This window comes from Puma concolor, chromosome D1 (assembly GCF_028749965.1).
Source record: "Puma concolor isolate L17-30 chromosome D1, mPumCon1.1.hap2, whole genome shotgun sequence".
In the NCBI taxonomy this organism is placed as follows: domain Eukaryota; kingdom Metazoa; phylum Chordata; class Mammalia; order Carnivora; family Felidae; genus Puma; species Puma concolor.
The window spans coordinates 59,061,930-59,088,311 of NC_141676.1; the positions used below are offsets into that span (position 1 = coordinate 59,061,930).

General features: G+C 40.4%; 1 protein-coding gene and 1 long non-coding RNA gene across 7 annotated transcripts in view; one reads left to right on the top strand and one right to left on the bottom strand.

Annotated features, from left to right (window-relative positions):
- Positions 1–26,382, bottom strand: part of XRRA1 (X-ray radiation resistance associated 1) — a 62,616-nt gene that overhangs the window by 11,367 nt on the left and 24,867 nt on the right. For 5 of the 6 annotated variants that reach the window (XM_086678312.1, XM_025928680.2, XM_086678308.1 and 2 more), the window contains 4 exons: positions 15,259–15,387; positions 14,318–14,535; positions 10,555–10,595; positions 8,023–8,148 (listed from right to left, as the gene is read on the bottom strand). In XM_086678312.1, coding sequence (XP_086534438.1) covers positions 8,023–8,148; positions 10,555–10,595; positions 14,318–14,535; positions 15,259–15,387 — 514 coding nt within the window. The remainder of the gene's footprint in view (positions 1–8,022; positions 8,149–10,554; positions 10,596–14,317; positions 14,536–15,258; positions 15,388–26,382) is intronic. The other variant, XM_086678309.1, reaches the window with a different exon arrangement.
- LOC147576753 (uncharacterized) lies at positions 7,861–9,926 on the top strand. Its single transcript, XR_015241082.1, has 3 exons — positions 7,861–8,497; positions 9,182–9,258; positions 9,673–9,926. It is a non-coding gene; the product is annotated as an uncharacterized LOC147576753 (long non-coding RNA).

A 26,382-nucleotide genomic window follows, 5' to 3' on the forward strand; every position in this document is an offset into this window, starting at 1 on the left:
AAGGAAACATAAAGGCTTTTCCAGACAAACAAAAACTAAAGGAGTTTGTGTCCACTAAACCAGCCCTGCAGGAGATCCTAAGAGGGACTCTGTGAGCAAAAAGTAGCAAAGACTACAAAGCACCAGAGACATCACCACAAGCATGAAATCTACAGATAACATAATGACACGAAATCCGTATCTTTCAATTAATCACTCTGAATGTAGATGAACTAAATGCCCCAATCAAAAGACACAGGGTATCAGAATGAATTAAAACAAACAAAAAACAAACAAACAAACAAAAAACAAGATTCATCTATATGCTGACTACAAAAGACTCATTATAGACCTGAGGACAGCTGCAGATTGAAAGTGAGGGGATGGAGAACAATCTATCATGCTACTGGACAGCAAAGAAAACCAGAGTAGCCATACTTCTGTCAGACAAGCTGGATTTTAAAACAAAGACTGTAATAAGAGATGAAGAAGGGCATTCTATCATAATTAAGGGGGATATCCATCAAGAAGAGCTAACAATTGTAAATGTTTATGCCCCCAATGTGAAAGCACCCAAATATATACATCAGTTAATCACAAACATAAGTAAATGTATAGACATTAATACCATGATTGTAGGGGAGTTTAATGCTCCACTTACAACAATGGACTGAATGACACATTGGACCAGATGGACTTAACAGATATAGTTAGAACTTTTCATCCAAAAGCAGAATACACATTCTTCTTGAGTGCACATGGAACATTCTCCAAAAAGATCACATACTGGGTCACAAAATAAAAAAGGATTGAGATCATACCATGCATATTTTCAGATCACAACACTATGAAACTTGAAATCAACCACAAGGAAAATCTGGAAAGCCCCCAAATACATGGAGGTTAAAGAACATCCTACTAAAGAATGCATGGGTCAACCAGGAAATTAAAGAAGAAATTAGAAAATATATGGAAGAAATGAAAATGAAAACATGACAGACCAAACCCTTTGGGATGAAGTAAAGGCAGTTCTAAGAGGAAAATACATTGTAATTCAGGCCTATCTCAAGAAGCAAGAAAGGCCCCAAATACACCACCCAACCTTACACCTAAAGGAACTAGAATAGAAAGGAGCAGCAAAGAAAGCCCAAAGCCAGCAGAAGAGAAATAATAAAGACTAGAGCAGAAATAAACAAGACAGAATCCAAAATCAAACAAACAAACAACCCAGAACAGATGAATGAATCTTAGAACTGGTTTTTTGAAAGAATAAAATTGATAAATGCCTAGCCAGACCTCTCAAAAAGAAAAGAGAGAGGACCCAAATAGATAAAAATCACGAATGAAAGAGGAAAGATCATAACCAACACTAGAGAAATACAATTATTAGAGAATACTATTAAAAATTATATGCCAACAAATTTGAAAATCTGGAAGAAATGGACAAATTCCTAGACACCCACACACTACCAAAACTCAAAAGGGAAGAAACAGAAAATTTGAACAGGCCCATGACCAGCAAAGAAATTGAATGGATTATCAAAAACCTCCCAACAAATTAAGAATCTTGGGCAGGATGGCTTCCCAGGGGAATTTTACCAGACATTTAAAGCAGAGTTAATACCTATTCTACTCAAGGTGTTTCCAAAAAATAGAAACAGAAGGAAAGCTTCCAGACTCATTCTATGAAGTCAGCATTGCCTTGACTCCCAAACCAGACAAAGACCCCACTAAAAAGGAGAATTACAGGCCAATATCCCTGATGAATATGGATGTAAAAATTCTCAACATGAACTAGCAAATCAAATTCAACAGTACATTAAAGGAGTCATTCACCATGATCAAGTGGGATTCATTCCTGGGCTGCAGGGCTGGTTTAATATTTGCAAATCAATCAATGTGATACATCACATTAATAGAAGAAAGAATAAGAACCATATGATCCTGTCAATAGATGCAGAAAAAGTATTTGACAAAATATAGCATCCTTTCTTAATAAAAACCCTCAAGAAAGTCAGGATAGAAGGAATATAACATCATAAAAGCCATATATGAAAGGCACACAGCTAATACCTTCCTCAGTGGGGAAAACTGAGAGCTTTCCCCCTGAAATCAGGAACATGACAGGGATGTCCACTCTCCCCACTATTGTTTTGTTTAACACAGTATTGGAAGCCCTAGCCTCAGCAATCAGACAACACAAAGAAATAAAAGGCATCCAAATTGGCAAAGAGGTCAAATTCACTCTTTGCAGATGACATGATACTCTACGTGGAAAACCTGAAAAGACTCCACCAAAAAACTTCTTGAACTGGTATATGAATTCAGCAAAGGTGCAGGATATAAAATCAATGCATAGAAATCGGTTGCATTCCTGTACACCAATAACAAAGCAACAGAAAGAGAAATCAAGGAATCGATTCCATTTACAGTCGCTCTAAAATATATGAAATACCTAGGAATAAACCTAACCAAAGAGGTAAAAGATCTGTATGCTGAAAACTATGGAAAACTTATGGAATAAATTGAAGAAGACACAAAGAAATGGAAAAATATTCCATGCTCATGAATTGGAAGAACAAATATTGTTAAAGTGTCGATACTACCCAAAGCAATCTACACATTCAATACAATCCCAACAAACAGCACCAGCATTCTTCTCAAAGCTAGAACAAATAATCCTAAAATTTGTACGGAACCATAAAAGACCCCAAATAGCCAAAGTTATGTACGTTGAAAAAGAAAACCAAAGCTGGAGGCATCACAATCCCAGACTTTAGCCTGTGTTACAAAACTATAATCATCAAGACAGTATGGTATTGGCACAAAAACAGACACACAGATCAATGGAATAGAATAGAGAACCCAAAAATGGACCCACAAATATATTGCCAACTAATCTTTGACAAAGCAGGAAAGAGTATCCAATGGAAAAAAGACAGTCTCTTTAGCAAATAGTGGTGGGAGAATTGGACAGCAACATGCAGAAAAATGAACCTGGACCACTTTCTTACACCATACACAAAAATAGATTCAAAACAAATGAAAGACCTAAATGTGAGACAGGAAACCATCAAAATCCTACAGGAGATAACAGGCAACAACCTCTTTGACTTCAGCCACAGCAACTTTTTTTTTTTTTTTTTTTTTTTAGCAACTTCTTATTTGACATGTCTCCAGAGGCAAGGGAAACAAAAGCAAAAATGAACTATTGGGACCTCATCAAGATAAAAAGCTTCTGTATGGCGAAGGAAACAATCAACAAAACTAAAAGGCAACTAATGGAATAGGAGAAGATATTTTCAAATTACATATTTGATAAAGGGTTAGTACCCAAAATCTACAAAGAACTTACCAAACTCAATACCCGAAAAACAAATAAGCCAGTGAAGAAATGGGCAGAAGACATGAATAGACACTTTTCCAAAGACGACATCCAGATGGCTAACAGATACATGAAAAGATGCTCAACATCACTCATCATCAGAGAAATACAAATCAAAACCACACTAGGATACCACCTCATGCTGGTAGAGAGACTAAAATGAACTCAGGAAACAACAGAGATTGGTGAGGATGTGGAGAAAGGGGAACCATCTTGCACTGTTGGTGGGAATGCAAACTGGTGCAGCTACTCTGGAAAACACTGTGAAGGTTCCTCAAAAAAATAAAAATAGAACTACCTACCTTATGGCCCAGCAATAGCACTACTAGGAATTTATCCAAAGAATTCAGGAGTGATGATTTCGTAGGGGTGCATGTACCCCAATGTTTACAGCAGCACTATCAACAATAGCCAAATTATGGAAAGAGCTCAAATGGAATACTACTCAGTGATGAAAAAGAACGAAATCTTGCCATTTACAACAATCTGGATGGAACTGTAGGGTATTAAGCTAAGTGAAATAAGTCATTCAGAGAATGACAGATATCATTTGATTTCACTCATATGTGGAATTTGAGAAACTTAACAGATTACCATAGGGAAAGGGAAGGAAAATTAAGATACAAACAGAGAGGAAGGCAAACCATAAGAGATTCTTAAATACAGAGAACAAACTGAGGATTGATGGGGGTTGGAGGTTGAGGAGTGCAGAAAATGGGTGATGAGCATTGAGGAGGGCACTTGCTGGGATGAGTCCTGGGTGTTGTATACAAGTGATGAATCATGGAAATCTACTCCTGAAGCCAAGACTTCACTGTATGTTAGCTAACTTGACAATACATAAACTTAAAAAAAAAATCCATTTACATACTGCCTTTGTTCTACAAGGACAGAGTTGAGTAGTTGGGACAGAGTATTATATTTATCTGGCCCTTTGTAGAAAACACTTGCTGACTTCTTATCTAGACTCTAGAGAAGGAGGGAAAGGGGGATGAAGCTACAAAGAAGCCTAATATGTGTTCATAAATAACTATAAAATGGTGGCTAAAGTGGGTACAGAGTCTCTTATATGCAAAACAGGTGGTCAAGAAGCAGTCACAACAGAATGGGGGAGGGAAAATTAAATTGAATTTTGTCAGGATGCAAAATTCCACCTATCCAAATAAGGTGACTAAAAAGTTGAAGAAAGTTATAATTAAAACTGGTAGAAAGCTGAAAGATACCCAAGGCATGTATGTCATATTTTCTGTGAAATTGAGTCCCAGCTAAAAGATATGGGTTTGGGATTCTGGCTGATATAGTGAGAAGAATTTGGCCACCAGATAGGATAGCTAGCCTATCCCCACAAGGTGAGTTGAATGCCCCTGAAAATAAACTCGGGCTCCAGGGACAACTTAAAGTTTCTATCCAATTTCATTGGGTTAAGGCAAATAGAGCTTAATCTGTCAAATTTATGAACTAAGGAAATATTAGTTAAAGGTTGAGTTAAAGTGATTGCTTTACTTTTGGCACAAAACTTACTAGATTACTGAGTGGATATTCTAGATGTTTAAGTTCTGTTTGAATGCAGAACTGGTTTTAAAATTTGTAACTGTAATAAATTGAATATTAATTTCAACACAGGTAGCATGAGTATTCCTTGACATGATCAAAACATCATTCATTTATCAAACTTACTGAGTAACTATCATGTATCAGGTGCTATTCTAGATGATGAGGATATAGTTGTAAGCAAAACAAAGTCCTGGCTCTCAAACAAACCTACATTCTGGCAGTAGACAACTGGTAATAAAGAAAAAGATATATAATATGCTAGGTGATAATTATTATAAAGAAAAATATAATTTAAAACTCAAGTGAGCATGTAGAAAATGTATGCATGTATTGCTCCTCTCCTTAACAACAAGAAAAAAGACAGAATAGCCTATAACATCATAACTTTCTTGCATCTACCAGAGAGCTAAGGTCTCAGGGCAATCACGTGGCCTGAAACCTAAGGAAAGACAAGCACCTCCAAGGAGAGATGGGACACAGGACTGGCTCACATGTGGCAGAACACGGGAGGAAGAGATGGCAAGTGCTATACAAGCAATTGGGAAGAAATCAGCTCACCATTTTAATGGCCCACTAAAGGCTAAGTGTGGGCTAGAGTAGAACTTCTGAGAGCTACAGACAGAAGGAGAATTCATGGCTGTTTGTACGCAAAAGACTGGACCCAGGGAATGAGACTGGAGAGAGCCGTCTCCAGGGTGTGGGCCTGGAGGAAGAGAGCGGCTGCCAAGGTCAGAAAGGCAGCCAACCCTCTGCCTGGTGAACAAAGGCCTTAAGTTTCTGAGGAAGGTCAGAAAAACCTGTTGGGCCCAGGGTCCTACATCTGGGGGAGGGAAAAAATTAAAACCCGCTGTTCTGAGATTGAGGCAGGAAACCAACCTGGGCCCATGACCTGAGAGGTCTCCGACTGCTTGCAGGGGACTGGATCGCTAAGAAGGTCCATCCTACAGACACAGGAACCCAGCATCCTCTTAAGACTGGGACTGGACCCTCCCCTTGGCCCTCAACCACCAGAAGAGCAAGCACTAAGTAACCAGCACAAGCAGTCTCCTGCTGGGTGAGAGGAACACAAGTGTGGAGATAATCCATGTGAAGTGTAGGAGCACAGGGAAGGCTGTGAGCTGAGTACAGAATAGGAACACAGAGAAAAACACTCTGGCCTCCCAGCAAGACCCAACTATATGCTGTCCCAAAGACATGGACTGGAAATACAAAGCTATAAGGAGGTTGAAAGTAAAAGGATAGAAAGAGACTATGAAATTAGCAAGCATTAAGAAAGCTGTGTATCCATGTTAAAATCAGACAAAACAACAAGACAAGAAATTTTGTTCAAGGCACAGGGAGACAAGTCATAATAATAAAAGGATCGACACGTCAGGTAGAGATAAAAATTCTAAATGTTTATGTACGTGATAGTAAAACTTCAAAATACATGAAGCAAAAACTGACAGAATTAAGGAGAGAAATAAACAGATCCACAATCTAACTGGAGATTTTAACATGCTGTTCTCGATAACTGATAAAATGAAGAGACAATAGTACAGAAATGATCTCAGTGATACTACCAACCACCTTAATGTAATTGATATTTATAGAACACTATCCCCCAAAGTGCAGAATACACATTTTTTTTAAGTGCATAGAGAACATGCATATAGGATGGGACACACAACAAGTTTCCATAGATGTCAGAAGAATGAAATCTTGCAGGTTATGTTATCTGACCACAACAGAATTAAATTAGAAATAATAAATATGAGACATCTAGAAGATCTCCATATATTTGGAAATTAAGCATCTCACTTATCTAAACCAATGGGTAAATAAAGAAATCAAAACAAAAAGTGAAAAAGTTTAACAAAATGAAAATAAAAACACAAATTACCATTTGTAGGATGCAGTGCTTAGAGAAGAATTTTATAGCTTTACATGCTTGTATTAAAAAGAAGAAAAAGGTCTAAATCAATTATCTAAAATTACACTATAGAGGTAAACAAAAAAGAGGAGCAAACTAAACTCATGTGAATAGGGCAGAAATCAAGTTATGAGCAGAAATTAATGAAATGGGAAAAGAGATAAGTAGAGAAATCCAGTGAAACCAGCAGCTGGTTTTTTTTTAAGTCAAAAAAAGGGATAACTTCTAACTATTTTGGATCAATAAAAGACACAAATGACCAATTTCAAGAATGAGAGGGGACCCATAATACATCTATGGGCCACTGATTTTTGACAAGGGTGAGAAGACCATTCAATGGAGAAAGAATAGTCTTTTCAATAAATGGTGCTGAGGAAACTACATATCCACATACAAAAGAATGAGGTTTGACCCCTATCTCACACCACATCTCAAGATTAACTCAAAATGAATCAAAGACCTGAATTTCAAAGCTAAAATTATAAAACTCTTAGGAAGAAACACTTGAAGAATTTGGCTGTACCAACTGCTTGCCTTAGAAGGAGTGTAAGCAGAGTTTCTTCAAAGTTGCCTACACTTCAGACTTGAGTAGAGCTCAGTTGGTGGGGTTTACAGAAGTCAAACAGAACATGGATATTGGAAAAATATGTTACCATAAAACATGCAGGAGAAACATGTTAAATGTGTCCCATGGACTTTACATCTGCTGTTCCTATAAGCTAGAATATTTCTCACTTCACTCCTCCTCACACTTCACCTCATTAAACTGATAAAGCACCGCTCTCCCAAGAACCTTCCCTGATCCCAAATACTAGGTTAGACTACCCCTGTCATATACTTCATAGCACTTTGAATTTCTTCACTATGCATGCTTATACTGAGACTATTTGTGCTATATCAGTCTTCCCTATGGGTGACAAGCTCCAAAAGGCAAGCGGCCCAATCTTTCTTTGAGCTGCTGTATACCTAGTATCTAGCATAGAGCCTGGCATGTGGTATTAGATAAATATCTGGGACTGAATGGATGGACTTCTGCCTTGGCCTACACTCTCCACTTCTCCCACCCTGAGAATTCCTGAGCTCACATATCTGTAATGCAGGGAACTCTAAGGCTGGCCTTCAGGCCAGAGCAGATCGCATCCCATCCTCCCATCTGTGCCCCTGAAGAAATAAGCAGAGAGCAGAGAGTCACCTTGTTGTAGGCCAGGCTAAGGTACCTCAGCTCTGGAAAGGGCGGGGCCAGCGTCTGGTTTCTGGCCTTCAGTGACTTCACGGGAAGAATCTTGAATATGGGAGGAAGTGCACATACCTTGGTTTCCTTAGAAGGAAAAAAAGGTCTATGTCAAAATGTCCCAAAGATAAGAAGCTGAATGCTGCCAAGACATTCTAGAGAGGGTTGGCCAAAAGAGGCATCTAGGGTCACAACGGGAGATGTTACCAAGGGCCCAGAGTTCTGGCTTCAAGTTCTCTGAGGTCACATGATGAGCTGATTCTCTGGCCCCCAAAGTTCCAGTTTCAAGTTCTATGAGGCCAAATGACAATACAGCAGTGGTGTAGGCTTAGAGGTTTTTTGCCCCTACCTCTCACTTTCTGCCCTTTGGCAGCTTATTCTGAAATGGCCCTTCTCTACAGTTGGGCTAAAATTTCTGCAAATGGCAAAAGGACAGGTGCTTGCATTTTATTATTTTTTTTTAAATTTTTAACGTTTATTTATTTTTGAGAAAGAGAGAGAGAGAGACAAAGACAGAGCATAACCAGGGCAGAGGCAGAGAGAGAGGGAGACAGAGAATCCGAAGCAGGCTCCAGGCTCTGGGCTGTCAGCACAGAGTCCGACACAGGGCTTGAACCCACGGACTGTGAGATCATGACCTGAGCCGAAGTCGGATGCTCAACTGGCTGAGCCACCCAGATACCCCAATATTTTAAAGTAGACTTTTCCTAGTGGGGAGATGGAGAGCAGGAGTAACCTGAGCCTGTTGGGCTAGCTCACATCCTACTGTGGAGGCTCTTCATTCCAGGACAAATCAATAGCTAAGTCCTGGAGGACTTCAAGCAGGCCTCCGGGCCTGAATGTGGCCTGTTGCATCTGGGTCACTTGCAGAGTCATGGTTTCTCAGTACAGCCCAGCCTGCCTCAGGATCAACATGTTTCATTAAGCAGAAAATGGAAGTTACTGGGTCAACCATGCTTACAAATCACTCACTGATTCCTTAAGTTGGATGGGACCAAAGGAAATGACAGGGTAGATGCTGGGCTAATAACTGAGTTCAAGTGAACTAGATTCTGTTCTAAGCTCCATTAATCACTGTGTAATCTTGAGCAAGTCACTCAAATTTTACTTTTTCATTCAGTGAACATTAGCAGAGCACCTACTTGGGGTCAAGTGTTTTGTGCCCTCCTAGGCTCTAAATTGTACTGAGTGGGACAGGTAAGTCACGGGTGAGAGCAAAACAAAAACCAGTGATAGGGCTTGGGAATTTCCATTTTCTGGGACCCTCCTAGACCTCACATTATGTGTCTTTTCATTTGGCTGGTACTCATTTATACCCTTTATAGTAAAACTGTAATCATAAAGATAGGGCTTTCCTGAGTTCTAAGAGTTGTTCTACTAAGTTATTGAGCCTGTAAAGGCCATGGGAACTCCAGAATTTGTAGCCAGTTTGTTGTAAGTGTGAATAGCTCACTTGCAGCTAGCATCTGAAGTAAGGGCAGTCCTGTTGGGCACTGTGCCCTTAATTTGTGGGGTCTGTGCTACCTCCAGACAGAATTGTGCTGCACTGTCATTCCTATGACTTACTTTGACTAACAGAATGTGGCAGAAGTGCTACCGTTTGAATTTCAGAGCCCTGCAATTCATCCTCGCTCTCTTGGAACCCGAAGGCCACCATGTTGTAAAGAAGTCCTTAATAAATACTTCATGTAGATGCCAAGCCATACCAGTTGTCCATGAACCCAGGCCCCAGGGAACCAGCCAGCTGCATGAATGAGCCCTGGAAAAACCAGCAGAACCACCTAACCAGCCCAAACATTTGTGAGAATAAATTGCTATTGTTTAAAGTAATTGTTGGGCTGGTTTGTTATATGCCAATTGTTAACTGATATAATTTCTCACCCAGTTTTATCCGTGGGGAGGGAGTGAATGTACTGAGCTGCCTTTCAAGGATGCAGGTTGGCTAAATGTATAGTTGTACTTCTTATTGTAAATGCATCCATCAATATTTAGTGCATCAGTCCTCATGAGCTTGGTTAGTAGTTGTCTAACCCTGAGAGAAAAACCAATTTTCTGTCCAGAAGAAAATCAAGCATCTAAGCCTATGACACCAAGGATTAGACCCCAGATGGTAGTATACTTGGCAAGGATCAGTCTAGCTTTTGGGGGCTCTTATTAGGGAGCCACCAGGCTTCATCTTGGTGACAGCCTCATTTCAATGCCAGCTTGCCCACCTGAGGCCCCAACCATTACTACTCAACACATCTGAGAACAGTGAAAGCGAGCTTGTTGGCTGTGTGAGGCCAGGGACTGGACTGTCTAGTCTACCACTATATGTTTCTAGACCAGCACAGTGCCGGGCACACACTAAGTACTCAGTAAGTATCGGTTCACTGAATGGGCTTCTTCAGTGTGATATATATAAATGTCTCTCATGGCTTTATTAGCTTACTTTTGTGTATTAAAATTAATGTTCTAACTCAAGGGCACAAATATAAAACAGGCAGTTCCTACCTCAGAGGTTGAAAATCCAGGGTAAGATGAGAACACAACCTCTGAAACAAAAGAGAAATAACAGAGGTTGGTGAGAACACGGATTGCCCCCAGAGAGGCTGGGGTCTGGGTCTCTCATCCACTGTGTACAGCAGGGGTCCCCCCAGAGGGGTTCCCATTGGTTCACATCTCTAATGCTAACTGGGAAGAGGAGCTGGCTGTGATACCTGTCGGGTAGTGAGGTGCACTCAGAATAAAATCCAAATTCCTTGGCCAGGCCTCTGAGGTCCTGCCTGATCTGGCTCCTGTCTATTTCTCCAATCTTATCTCCTGCTATCCTGCCCCTCACTCACTATATTTCAGCCATGTTGACCTTCCTTCTGACTTTGCAACATGTGAGAGCTCTTACTGAGCAGGCGGTCAGTATTGATCAGACTGTGTTAGAAGAAAGAAATGTATATAAATGATATTCTGTCAAAGGATTTGAAAATATCCTGTTATGTTAGTAGAAACAGAATATATTAAGACAGTGAATCCAGAAGAGATACTAAGAATAACCAGCAGCATGGTAGTAAGGAAGAGGCTGTGGAGTCATTTCATTCTTGGCACCATCAGAATGAGATGAGCCAATAAATATCTGAGTTCAACCATAAATCTAAGCATCTTCTTGGACTGGATCCTGTGCAGGCACAACTCACCTCTGCCCTGGCTAACAGGACCTCTTCCACACATTAATGGTATTATACTAATAAAGTTTACCTGAAAATGAAGTAAACGATAATAGGGGTAGAACACCACATGGCCCAAACAACTTCTCCTATGACAAGTGTCTGGAAAGGATTTGGGGATAAGTTTATACAAGAAACAAAGTAGGAGTTAGCAAGAGGATGGGCAATTGTTGCAAGTATGGTTGCTCAAAAGCGATTCCCTGGGGAGACATATCTAGAAAGATGAGCTACAGCACACTCTGCATGAATATATATCTTCTGCCTATAATCTCCGGTTAGAAAGGTTACTGGATACAAGTTCAAAATTTCTATGTACTAGCAACAAACAGGCAGAAATGTAATATGAAAAAGCAATACCAATGACAATACCATAGAAAAAGACCAAATACATAGGAATAAATCTAACGAAAGATATGCAAGATCTCACCAGGGGAGACTACAAAGCACTGATGAGAACAATTTCAAAAGACCTAAAACATGGTGGGATATATTACTTTGATAAATTAAAAAGCCCAATATTGTAAAAATATAAATTCGCTCCAAATTGGTCTATAGGATCACTACAATTCTAATCAAAATCCCAGCAGGATATTGTGTGGAAACTGACAAGATGATTCTAAAATTTATATGTAAATTCAAAGGCTTTATAATAGTTATAGCAATTCTGAAGAGCAACAACATAGCTGGAGAACTTCACTATCAGTTCTCAAAATATATTAAAAAGCTATAGCACTTTAAACACATACAGACCCTGCCTTACCATAAAACCTCTCTTACAACTCAGTGGGGAAAAGGATATAGTCTTTTCAATAAGTGCTGTTGAGTCAATTAGATATCCATCTAAAAAAGTAAACTGACTCTACTTCACATCATATACAAAACTTCTAGACAGATCATAGACCAAAATGTAAAAACTAAAATAATCAAGCTTCCAGAAGAAAATATAGGAAAATATCTTAATGGTTTCAGACAGATAAAAAATTCTTGAAAAGGAAACAAAAAGAACTAACCATTAAAGATTGAACTGAACTTCATTAAAATAAAGAACTTTTATTCATCAAAATTCACCATTAGAAACATGAAAAAGGAGGCTACATACTGACTGGGAAAATATTTTTCTAATATTTAGGTCTACAAAGAACTTGTATCCAGCATATATAAAGAACTCAAGCAAATCAACAAGAAAAGAAAAATATAACCCAACAAGAAAAATATAACCCAATTTAAATACAGGCAAAGACTTTATTAGGCACTGCCAAAAGAAGATATGGGTCAAAGTGACCCATAAACATATGAAAGGTACGTAAGATCATTAGTCACTTAAGAAATGCAAACTAGGGGTGTCTGGGTGGACACTGAAAACACCAAGAATTAAAACAAAACTTGTTGGGGTGCCTGGGTTGCTCAGTCAGTTCCAGCTCATGTCATGATCCCAGGGTCACAGGATCAATCCCCACGTTGGTCTCCACGCTGAGTGTGGAGCCTGCTTAAGATTCTCTCTCTCTCTCTCTCTCTCTCTCTCTCTCTCTCTCTCTCTCCTCTCTCTCTCTCTCTCTCTCTCTCTCTCTCTCTCTCTGCTCTTTTACCTTGCTCAAGCTCACTCACTGTCTTTAAAAGAAAAAAAAGAAAAAAAATCATTAAATAATGCAAATTAAAGCCACAATAAGAAACTACTACCTACCTACCCCAAATAGGTAGAATTAAAAAGACTGACATTACCAAGTGTTTGTGTGGATATGGAGTAACTGGAAGTGAAATTCTCTTACATTAATATGGGGATTAAAACTGGTACAACTGCATTGGAAAAATACTTAGAAGTACTAAGTAATGTTAAACATACTTTTGAATTCCATTCCTGGGTATATACTCAACAGACAATGGGTGCTTAAGCCTACCAAAAGATATAAAAGTTATAGTAGTTTTATCCATAATAGCCTCAAACTCAAAATAACCAAAATGTCTATTAACAGTAAAAAGGGTAAATAACTTGGAAAAAATACGAGAAATGAAAAATAGTGAACTACCAATATATGCAACAACATGAACGAATCTGACAGACATAATGTTGAGTGAAATAAATCAGACACAAAGAGCACATGCTGTATAATTCCATATTCATAAATTTCAAATCAAGCCAAACCTATCTTTGGTGATAGAAGTCAAAATGGGATGCTGGAAATGCTCTATATTGTAATATGGGTGGTGGTTAAAAGGAGATATACATGTAAAATTCAAGATCTATACAGTATTTCTATATTTTTACTTTATGTTGGTTACTTCTCAATTTAAAATAAATATTTAAAAAACCCACTGTGGTATTGGCACAGTAATAGATCAATAGAACAGAATATATAATCCAGAAATATACTCATGCATTAAAGAGATTTTGGTTTATAATAAAGGTGACATTCCTTTTCTTTTCTGCCTCTAGTATTGCCATTTGGACATGATTCTTGGCCCTGTGGTAGTGATCTTGAGACCTCAATTGGAATCAACCTACAAAGATAAACAAGCAGGCCAAGGATGGCAGCAAAGAGGATGGAAAGAACCTGAATCTCTTGAGAACATCAATGTACCCCAGAATTAGCCATCTCTGGAAAGCCTAACTTCGGAGTTTCTTGTTATTAGAGATTTTTTAAAATTTTATTTCAGAGAGAGAGAATGCATGCATGCATGCAAGCAAGCAGGGGAGGGGCAGAGAGGGGGGAGAGAGAGAATCTTAAGCAGGCTCTGTGCTGATGCAGGGCTTGATCTCACAACCCTGAGATAATGACCTGAGCTGAAATCAAGAGTTGGACGCTTAGCCAAGTGAGCCACCCAGGTGCCCCTTGTTATTTGAGATTTTTAAAAATTTACTTTTAATTGGATTTTAAAAACACCTTAATGGAGAATCAGTTAGGAAGCCATTGAAATAATTCATGGGATACCTCCACCTCCCCAGGCCCAGCAGCTTCAGTGCAGCAGCTCCTCAAGGAGTCACAGATTTTCAAAATAAACTGTTGGTAGCTTATTCCCACCATGGGGCTAGAGTCTCTGGAATAAGGGGCACCACTCACCTGTCCGGTCAACATCCTTTTTCATGGGCAGTACAGTATAATCCGGTTGTTCATCTGAGGCCTCAAACATCCACGACTTGGGCTGCAGCATGGATTGGGGCACTTTCTGGGGACTCCCCCTGCCTCTAGCCCAGTCCCCTGACCCGTCTTGGAGCTGAACCTGCTGTAGGTACGGGATCCGGAAAATCCTGTTTTGGTCCAGGCTTAATTTCTTCAGTCTTTAATTAAAGAAAGTGAATACAGAATCACAGCAGTAATGATACCTCAGGAGCATTTACCTAGCAACTTTAGGGAAAGAACATGAACTCACGCTTGGACCCTTACTCCTTGTGTGACCTGGAGCCAGTGACTTACCCTCTCTGGACTCAATATCCCTATCTCTAAAATGGGGATGATAGTTAATAACTTTCAAGGCTCCAGTGAAGTTTAATTAGACAATGTAAATGGCTCTACACAAAGTAGCATGCAGTAAATGGTAACTGACTCCAAAATAAATTTTCCAGGGATCTAAAGCTTAACCATTTAAATGCCAGCATTTAAAAAATAATAATAATAAATAAATGCCAGTATTTTCATTATTCAAATAGGTAGAATATAGCAGTTAATTCTTATCTTTCTGATTCTGGTTTTGTTTTGTTTTGTTTTTTCTGTCTCCTCTCTCAGGGGTCAGGACTCTATCTCTGGTAATATCTCTTTTTATCCTCCCTTCTCTTTGCCACTTCTAATCTAGTCACTTGATCAGAAATGTCCTACTGATGCCCCACTTTTATGGCTGAGCTAAAGCTCAGAGGGGAGAAATGGATTATCTGTGACCACACAGCAGAGGTAAGTAGTGGAACTGGGATTTCAACTCAGGCCTTTTGGATTCCAAAGCAACACTCAGGGTGTGGGCCAGGTTGGCAGTGGTAGGGGGTCCTTCAGAGAGAGGAGTGTGGCTTTACCTTCTGAGCCCGGCCAGGCTGGCAAAGCAATTGGGGCTGGAGAGCTTGTTGTCATCCAGCATCAGTGTCTCCAGCACTGGGAACCTCAGGATGTACCTCTTGTTCGTCAGTGACATTACAGATGCCTCCCTGTAAGTGCAAGGATCCTGGGTAATGAGCAAGGGCAGGGAACAAACTCCACCATCCCCAAGAAGTAGGAATGAGAATAGGAATGGAGATGGAGAACAGGAAATCAATCAAGAGATATAACCACCTTGGGAACCCTCTTTAGTGTCCCACAGAGGTCCCTGTAGAGAGGGACTGGAAGGTGTAATTCCCTCCCCAACTGACCCCTTCCCCAAATCCTACTCACACATACAGTCTTCTGTATGGAGAAAGGTTGCACACATCCACAGATGGACTCAGTGAGACCTGACTGGGGCAGGATGGGATGCACTAGTAATGCTCATGGAAAATACCAGAGTGAATAAGGCATGCCCAGGTTGGGGGAAAACATTCTGAAGAAAGAATACTGCACAAATTTGGGTCAGGTCAGACTCCTGGGTATGCTGTGTCACCCTAAGGATTGGTAACTATGGGATCACCAGAAGACAAACCCCTTGGCATGGACCACAGCTTTGGTCCATGTGGGGTAAGGTAGGCTGGCTGCAGTGAGGCTCTCTTCTAAAGCAACTTAATAAAAAGCACATATCAGTAAGGAGTTGAGAAGTCTCTTTTTAAACTCAAACTCTCTGAGGAGACCCAGAAACACCTGAGAGTGGAATTTAATGGGCTGAGATCCTGAATCACACAGGCAGGGCAGGAAGTCAGGGCATTTTAGGTACTACCGTTAATGTGGCCTCATTTGTGCCTCTAGATGGATAAGACTTATGTAATTCTTTTTTATTTTTTTCCAACTTAAAAAAAAGATTTTATATTTTTAGGTAATCTCTACACCCAATGTGGGGTTCAAACCTATAACCCCAAGATCAAGAGTTCCATGCTCTACCAACTGAACCAACCAGGTGCCCCTTTTTAAGTACACAAACACAGATGACTCAAATCATGTTTTCAATTCTCCCTCCAACTCCTTCCTCTCCATATACCCAAATTAAACACTCAATACACTCAACAAAGGATGAAAGAAGCCTTTAATTCATGGTATTTGAAGGTCACAGGTGATTCTTTTCTTCTCCTGAAAAGACCAACTTTCATGCACTAAATTTTTGATCTCTACCTGAGAGCAATTACAGGAGGGTGCACAGCAGCTGTTGATTTATAATTAATTGGCCAATCTTTTTCACTCCAGTGAGATGTGAAACAGCTACAAAATAAGCCTTCGAAAAATTCCTCTTACATTCCATAATGAAGGAGGTAGCTCTGTCCTGTCTTTTGTGACAAGTTATCGTGTTTTGCCTTTTAAAAGCTGTACCCTAATTATAACATAGAAAAGCCTAATTTTGTCTCTAATACTGATGTCTTAAAATAGGGGGGCAGTCAGTAGGTGGGTAAGGAGGACAAGAAGCGAGGCTGCAGAGGAAAGTGTCAGGCTCTCCAATGGAGTCCTTCTCATGGCAGTTTTGGTAGAAGAGCTCTTTGAAGTGGCAGGAGTCTATCAGTATGGAGAGGCTGAAGTTTCCAGCTGTTCAGAGTGGTGCTATTTTTATTATACCTTCTCTTGCCAAAAGGAATTTAATACCATTTAAAATACAACAGTTTGACTTAATTTTTTTAGAAGCTAAGAGTATGCCCCAGTGATTGGATTCAGGAATGGGAATTTGTGTGCCATATTAAGGAAGCATGGGAATGGGGACCAGCAGCCCTAGGCTGTGGCTCTGGTGCTGCTGCTGCTTTGCTTGCTGGGTGACTTCTACCTGGTGTCCAGCATCTCTGGTCCTGGTCAGTTCCCCTATCTACATGATGAAAGAGGATTTCTTTTACTTTACATTGTAAGACTTCTGATTAAGCCAAAAATATTGCAGAACAGACTGGACCAAGAGCTGCAGTAAAACAGATGAAATTTAGCAAGTTGTAATGCCCATTAAAATGTCAGATCAGCTCCTATGATACAGAAAACCCACAGTGCAACCCAGGATGAGAGAGACATGGCTTCACAACTCGCTTGTGTAAAAGAGGACTTATGATGTGGCTGCTAAAGATCTGGTGCTCTTTTAGGCATTTTTAGGAAAATAGTGCTTAGAAAAAAGGAGGTAACCATCCCCCTTTGCCCCGTGCTGGTCAAGCCTGAGAGAGATGACACGTATGGTCCAAGGGGGAAAAGGAACAGGCTTAATGGGAGAGCCAAAGTCTCAGATGTCAATCAAAACATGTAATAGGACAGGCTAATGATGCGAGTGGGTCAGATATGCCCCTAACTCACCCAGACAGAGATGAAGTGTGAATGGAGACACAAATAGTCCAAAATAAATGAGGTATATGGTGAAATGGAAAAAAGTCAAGAGAAAGGATGGAGAAGCAGAGTCAGGTCATGAAAAGCCTTGTGATCAATGTTAATGGAGTTTATCTTTAGAACACTGGGAAGCTGCTGAAGGACTTCAAGTAGAGCAGTGATCGAATCAGATGTGCATTTTAGGAACATCCCTCTGGCTGATGGTAAGGTGGGTGTGTTGGGAGGTGATCAAGAGAAAGAAACATTTGACAGATCCTTAGCTGTATCCCAAGTAGCATGGGCTGTGCTGATTTGCTGCAGTGAAACTGAACAGGAGGACAACAGAAATGGCCAAGTTTGAGAAACATTTAGAAAGTACAATTCACAGCATCTGGTGACTGAGTGGATGTGAGGGAGGGAAGAACTCAGGCTGATGCCCACGTTTCTCACTCAGACAACTGCACTGCTGATGGAGAGCAGTGCTCATCACTGAGGCCAGGGACATGGGAGGAGATCTTGGCATGGGCATATGCATGATGACTTTGATATAATAAGTAAAAGATATGGGCTCATAATTCAGAAGATGGATGTGAAGTAGAGAAATAAAGAAGACTTGGGAGGGATGAAACTATCAAGATTATAAAGATTAATAAAAACAGTGGGTTGAAGTAGAAAACTGGGGATGATCAACATTTAAGAGGCTGGCAGAAGAAGAGGAATCCAAAGAGCATTTTGAGTGTGGGAAGACAAATGGGAAGAAAATAACAGTAATACTTGTTTGGAGCCTCATAGCTTTCAAAGCACAATTATTTCAATTGATATCCTGATGTAAGTAGGAGTGCATTTATTTTACCCATCTTATAAAGAAATAGAAGGACACAGTGGTGGAGACTTGCCTTACTGTATGCAACAAGGCGTCCCACTGAAAACAACTAAAATGATGAATAAAACAAAAAGAAAAAGATTCATTTATTTTTTTTTAATTTTTAAATGTTTGTTTATTCTTTAAGAGAGAGAGAAAGAGAGACAAAGACAGCATGAAGGGGGAAGGGCAGAGAGAGGGAGACATAGAATCTGAAGCAGGCTCCAAGCAGGCTCCAGGCACAGAGCCCTATGCGGGGTTCGAACTCATAAACTGCAAGATCATGACCTGAGCCTGAGCCACCCAGGCGCCCCAAAAGATTCATCATTTAAAAACACATAAGAGATGTGAAGACAGTAAAGTAGTAGTACCAAAATATAAAAGTCGAGACAGAAACCAAGCACAAGAAGCCATGTTTGCCTTGAGGACACTTGCTGATCTTGTCAAAACAGAAGGTGGGGCATGTAATTGGAGACCCCCTACACAAATGTAGGATCCTAAAGAGATATATCCTCAGGAGAGAGGGAACTAGCACTAAACCCATGCCCCTCATCCCACAGCTAGAAGAAAACTGCCTTGGGGTGAAAAGAAAGGAAAGGGGAGGGCAGACTGGTCCTCTTGCAAAATTACAGCCCAAATTTGTATCATCAGAGTGGTTCAGAGAATATCCAGCTAGTTTAGTTTAGTTTAAATTTTTTTTTTTCAACGTTTATTTATTTTTGGGACAGAGAGAGACAGAGCATGAACGGGGGAGGGGCAGAGAGAGAGGGAGACACAGAATCGGAAACAGGCTCCAGGCTCTGAGCCATCAGCCCAGAGCCTGACGCGGGGCTCGAACTCCCGGACCGCGAGATCGTGACCTGGCTGAAGTCGGACGCTTAACCGACTGCGCCACCCAGGCACCCCAAGTTTAAAATGGTTTCATACTGGGGCGCCTGGGTGGCTCAGTCGGTTAAGCGTCCGACTTCAGCCAGGTCACGATCTCGTGGTCCGTGAGCCCAGAGCCCCGCGTCAGGCTCTGGGCTGATGGCTCAGAGCCTGGAGCCTGTTTCCGATTCTGTGTCTCCCTCTCTCTCTGCCCCTCCCCCATTCATGCTCTGTCTCTCTCTGTCCCAAAAATAAATAAACGTTGGAAAAAAAAAATTTTTTTTTAAATAAAATGGTTTCATACTGAGTGTTCCTAGGCACCTGGCCAAAATAAATGGAAAGGTTTACGGTATCGCAGACTAACTCATGTAGGCCAACTATCCCTTGAGTATGAACTAGAAAATCCAGACAAAATATATATATTAAAAACAATTGGGATGTCTGGCTGGCTCAGTTAGTAGAGCATGTGACTCTTGATCTCAGGGTTGTGAGTTCAAGCCCCATGTTGAACATGGAGCCTACTTAAAAAAAACAAAACAAAACAAATTTCTTTAAGGCATGTGGGAACTAACAACCTGTGAAGATTTAGGGGGCTCGGATTTGGAAAAAGAAGGAAACTCAAAGGGGATCTTGTAAAATTTGGGGTCTCTTTTTCCCTAGGGCTATCTGCTGACTCCAGAAGTGGCAGAGAGGTTGAGATGCTGAGCAGAGATTCTAACAACTATGCTAGTCTAGAGGCCAAAAATTAGATTCCAGGGTATGCCACAGAAGGGAAGCCCTGATAAACTGCCCCTACCTTAAATTAGGACATTGAAGGACTAAATCCTAGGAGGAAGTGTGAACTAGAAACAGTGTGGTCCTTGCAGAGACTGAAGACTAGCTTCAGATAATTAAGCATGAATTATATATATAAAAAAAGTCTAGAGTTGGTGAGAAAAAAATTATTTGAGTTGCCCAGAGGTCACGGCGTCTCATACAGTTTCCTGATTATTTACCTTTAAATTAAAACTAATTAGACTTAGATAAAAGTAAAAATTCAGTTTTTCAGTCACAATGATCACATTTCAAGTACTCAACATGACTAGTGGCTACCATATTGAACAATGCAGATATAGAACACTATCAACACTGCAGAAAATTCTGACAGTCCTAAATTAGGCCTTTCAAGGATTACCAGACAATATCTGCAAATTGGTGTTAATATCTGGGGATATGAAAGGCATGGTGGTCTATCATTCAAAGTAGGGGATTACAAAGGTCAGGTGGAAGAATGGAAATTTAGCCTGTGAATGAACCCAGTGAAGTCATCAACTTACATGGTGGTTATCTCCCCAGTTCCTGAATATATAGTTATTTTTTGAATGTATAATTAGAATAGACATACTAAGCAACCAACAGAATAACCACATTTGTTTACTGACCAACAAAGTGAGAGCTATTATATAAGGCAGGGACAGATTGAAGCCTGAGGAATTTTGCTTCTAGAACAGTAAACCTAAAGTTATTCCACATCCCTGAGGTAACTACAGAGATTACTGTCATCACTAAAGACAAGAAAGGTAAAAGGATACTGAGTCTTATGATATTCCTGTTAAACTTGTTTGTCTTATGTAGAAGACAGGTCATGAAGAATGACTATAGCTTACTGCAGGCTTAATCAAGTGGTGACTCCAATTTTAGCTGCTGTTCCACATGTGGACTCTTCTTACTGTAGCACATCACCACAGCCCCTGGTGCTTGGGATTCAGCTAAGGACCTATCAAATATTGCCTTCTCCTTACCAAACAACAAGAACTACCAGAAACAGTCTGCTTTTGTCTGACTGGGATAACAGTACATCTTTGTCCTCTTCTCCCAGGGCAACATCAACTCTTTATGTTTACCATAATCTATTACATCTACCACCAATCTATTTTGGTATTCCACAAAACATCATGTTGATTGGACCTGATGGGCAGTAAGTTGCAAATACTCTAGATGATTTAGTAAGATGCATGTGTGTCAAAGGATGGAGGGAACCCCCACCTCCAATTCAAGGAACTACTACCTTCATTAATTTTCTTGTTGTCCAGGTATCTGGAACATGTTGGGATATACCTCCAATGTGAAAGACATAATCCTTCACCTTGCACCACCTGTTACTTATGAAAAAGGCACAAAGCTTTGTTGACCTTTTCGGACTTTGGAAGTGATGCATAAAACATCTGTGCCAATCTAACCCTTACTGAGTATCCCATGAGGATGCCAGTTTTGTGTGAGGCTCAGAGCAAAACAAGGCTCTGCAACAGGTCCAACTGCATGAATTGTTCTCTGGGCATTATGTCCTTGGCCAATGGCATTGGGCAATATGACTCAATAGGTCCAACTATGCTCTAAGTGTCTAAGGCAAAAAGGTGTGCTATACAGTACAGGGTTACATCCTGGTTTTCAAGGACAGTTTGAGTTTTCACCTGTTATCCCAAAATAATTAATAGTGTTCCTTTTCCCTCTCAAATATATCCTGGTTTGGATGAGAAGTTATGTGGCCTCTCTATGAATGGAGCCTTTTATTTTTATTTTTATTTATTTTTTTAATTTTTTTTCAACGTTTATTTATTTTTGGGACAGAGAGAGACAGAGCATGAACGGGGGAGGGGCAGAGAGAGAGGGAGACACAGAATCGGAAACAGGCTCCAGGCTCCGAGCCATCAGCCCAGAGCCTGACGCGGGGCTCGAACTCACGGACTGCGAGATCATGACCTGGCTGAAGTCGGACGCTTAACCGACTGCGCCACCCAGGCGCCCCGAATGGAGCCTTTTATAGGTGTCAACTGCAGAATCATTTTTGAGCAAAGTTATGCCGATTCTGTGAACAACTATTTTCCTTTTGAAAAACAGTTTCTGCCTTACTGCCCCATGTTGGTAAAGACTGAACACCTGGTCACAGGAACACTGAGTGGCCATGTGACCTGAGTGGCTCATCATGAACTGAATGTGTCACAGAATTGCCTCATCAAGTGAAGTAATATGTGAGATCCGGCTCAAGCAAGTCTGGAAAAATTGCGTGAATGAATATGGCTTTGGTTCCAATGATGCCTACTCCTGCTGTACTATTACCTCTCCATCAACCCACAACTAAGAGTCTATGAGCAGTTAATGTAGGAGAGAGCCCCCAGCTGGGTTTACAAATGATTGTGCATGACATTCTGACACTAAAGAAAGACTATTGCAGTATTACAACTTTACAGGGGGGTGTCTCTGAAAGACAGGGGAAGAGGAACCCTCCCAAGAGGTAAAACTTAGGGCAATATATCTATTTGCTTGGTTTATGCTGATTCATGGGCAGTGGCTGATGGTTTAGCTGAATAGTCAAAGCTTGGAAAAAATACTGTGAAACTGCTGACAGAGAGGTCTAAGGGGCAATTATGTGAACGGGCCTCTCAGAATGGACAGAGAGTTTGAGGATTATTTGTATCCCATGTTAATGTTTCCCAAAGATGATCCACTCAGAGGAGACTCAATGATCAAGTGGACAAGATGACCCATTTCACAAAGTCAGTTGGGTCTCTCTCCTTGGATACCCTAGTACTTGCAAAATGCCCTTAGCACAGGCATGGAGGCTACACACATCCCCTCACCAAAGCAGATCTGGTCATCATCCCTGCTGAGTACCTAAGATGCCAACAGCAGAAGCCAATGTTAAGCCCCTAACATGGCACCATTTCTGAAAGAATTAGCCAGCCATCTAGTGGAAAGATGACTGTGGGCACCTTCCTTCATAAAAGGAGCAGTAATTTGTTTTGTTTACTGGAATAAATACGTACTTTGGACACGGATTTGCATTCCCTGACAATATTCTTCTAGCATCACCATCTGGAGAATTACAGAATGTCTTATTCATTATCCTGGTGCCTCACATACAATTGCTTCTAACCATGGAACACATGTGATAGCAAATGAGTACAATAATGAGTTTGTAAACATGTAATTCACTTTTTTACCATGTACCTCATGATGTAGAAGTAGCTGATCTAAAAGGTAAAATAGGTTTTTTGTTTTTTTTTTTTAACAACTCATTGATTGCACCAGCTAGGAGACCACCCCCTGTGAAGTGGGCACTCTGACTTACAGGAAGGAGTATCATATAAACCAGCAACCAATAATGATGCTATTTTTTTTTCATAACTAGAACATAGGATCTAGCAATTAATGGAAGGAAATGAGAACAGATCCTCTTACAGTTATCCACTTCCAGAATTGTTGCCTCCATTCCTGCAAGTAGAATCTTAGTTGCCTAGGGAGGAATGCTTTTACAGGGACACAAAGAACAGTTTCTCTTAACTAGAAGCTGAGATTGCTGCTGGCCACTTGGGTTCCTCATTCCACTAAACCAACAGGCAGGAAACAAGGAGTTTACTATATTGGCTGAGTGATTGATACTGATTATCAAAAGTAGGTATGATCGCTGTTATACCATGAGGACAGAATATGATTAGAATAGAGGGAGTTACAAGGTGTTCCTCTTGGAAGTGTCCTCTCCATTAGTCAAAGTAAATGGAATTTCCGCAAGATGAAAAGAGTTTTGAAGACAGATGGTGGTGGGGATAGGACAATGATGTGAACATACTTAAGTGAACACCACTGCACATTTGAAAATGGTTAGGATGGTAAATTTTATGTTATATGTATGTTACCACAATTTTAAAAAGCATTAATAGAAGACTACAACCCAATAAAAAAGCATTAATAACTTTGATCCTTCAGGAATGAATGTTTGGGATACTACACCAGTTAAAGAGTCCAAACAGCCAAGATGCTGGATAAGGAAGAAGGGGACATTAAATAGGTGATGGAATAAGGATTCATAAATATGTACTATGGCCTCCTGACCAATTAAGAAAAGAACATTATAGCAAATGTGTATATTTTCTTTCTAGCTTGCTGTGTGTGTGCATGTGTGTGCGTGCATGTGTGCATACGTGCGTGCGTGTGTGTGCATGTGTATAAATTGATAGTGGTGAATGACTCTGCAGCTTAGTTTTTAGGTTATAAAATATTCAGGTGGCACTGTGACTGCTTTAGAAGACAGAGTAATATCATCCAGAGATGGATATGGTGAGTGATGGAACTATGTCTCATCCTTTTAGAGAAGAGGGTAAAAGTGTCCTCACTAAGAGGAAAAAAATTCCTTCATGTAAGCTGAAGGTATACTGTGGTTGCTACTGTTATATGAAAATTAAATTTGGAGAGAAGGAGGAGAGTAGATGTTGGGTTTCCAAGGGGTGGGTGACACCAGTCATCTACCTATTTGCTCTTAACCTTTATTCCTTTCCTCTGTGTTCTGCTATGTATTGTAAGGGGCCAGAGCCACCCTTAAACTACGCTTCCCAGGTCACCTTCCCAACTGGCTTCCAGTGAGATACTGCCAAGGGAGGGATTGGTGAGACTGGAAGACCAAAACAGGTGGAACAGCAACTATCTTATTTGGTTCCTGACAGCTTGCTGGTAGCAGCAGTACAACAACAGGTGGTTCTAACAGCAACATCTGTGCTGGCAGAGGTTCCAGCCCTGACTGAGGCAGCACATCTGCAGCAGATCTACAACTATAGCACTTTTACAACTTTTAGACCTAAAAGCCCAGCAGCAAGGATGGGGCGCCTGGGTGGCTCGGTCGGTTAAGTGCCCGACTTCAGCTCAGGTCATGTCAGGCTCTGTGCTGACAGCACAGAGCCTGGAGCCTGCTTTGGATTCTGTCTCTCTCTCTCTCTCTCTGCCCCTTCCCCCACTCATATTCTCTCTCTCTCTCAAAAATAAACAAACATTGAAAAAAAAATTAAAGCCCAGCAGCAGGGATAGGCTTGTAGGCCCCAGTCCAGCAGTGTGAACAGCTTCTGATCTCTTGAGTATCAACCTTCTTCCTTTTTGCTCTTTCCATACCCCTCTTCTCCATTGTGCTCTTCCAGCCCTTCCACCACCTATGTAACCAATTCCCTCCATTTATTATTGCTAATATTTAGGTGTAATAAAGGTACTCTGATTGGTTTTTTTCAAGCGTCCTTATCTTTTAGAACTGTACACTGGATTATTTACAGATGAAACCACATGAATCTGCTATATTCATTTATGGCTGGATACATTTGAGATTTTTCTTAAGAATAATCTAAGGTTGGGTGTGGTGGGGATATAGGTGAAACATGATTGGCTATGACCTCAGAACTGTCAGACAATAATTGCTGGGTGATGGGTAAATGGAGGTTCATTTTGCCATTGAGTCTGCTTCTATGTGTGTTTGGAATTTTCCATAATGAAATGCCACCTATTATCTCTCCCCACTAAAAACAATGAACTACTCTCCATTTGCAATACCTCAAGTGGTTTTTATATTCCTGACTGATACGTGTCTGGTCATAAAGAAAAACTGGTTAAGATGAAGCCAACACTAAGGGAAAAAAAGATCACACCTGTATCCAGCCATAAGTGAATCCAGCACTCACCTTAGGACTTACAGGTACATGAGCCAATAAATTCCCTTTTTGTTTAAGCTAGTTTGAGTTGATTTCTGTCACTTGCAAACAAAAGGAGCCTAATGAAATCCCTAATATAATGATCACTATCATTGTCCTAACCCCTTGAGAAACTAACCAACCACTTTCATCTCTGTAATCTCCATCACATCTACCATCACAATAAACATTATCACCCTGACTTTCACCTTCACCATCTCTGAATTGGTTAACATCCACTGAATACCTTCTTGTGCAAAAGCACTAGATCATCATCCAGATGCTTCAGATCAAAGATAAGTAAGACAGGGCCTCTGCCCTCACAGTGCTCACAATCTATTTGGGAGACTATATGTATATCATCCATTTATCTATTATACATATATTTATGTATATTTATGAGGTGTAAGTCACAATAGAATGTACTAAGTTCTAAAGTAAGAAGGAAAACATTAAATTCAACAGACACTTAGAGAAGGGAGGAAGAAGTATGGTCTAAAACAGTCAGGGAAGCCTTCTGGTAAGGAAAGGAGGAGGGCCTGAGC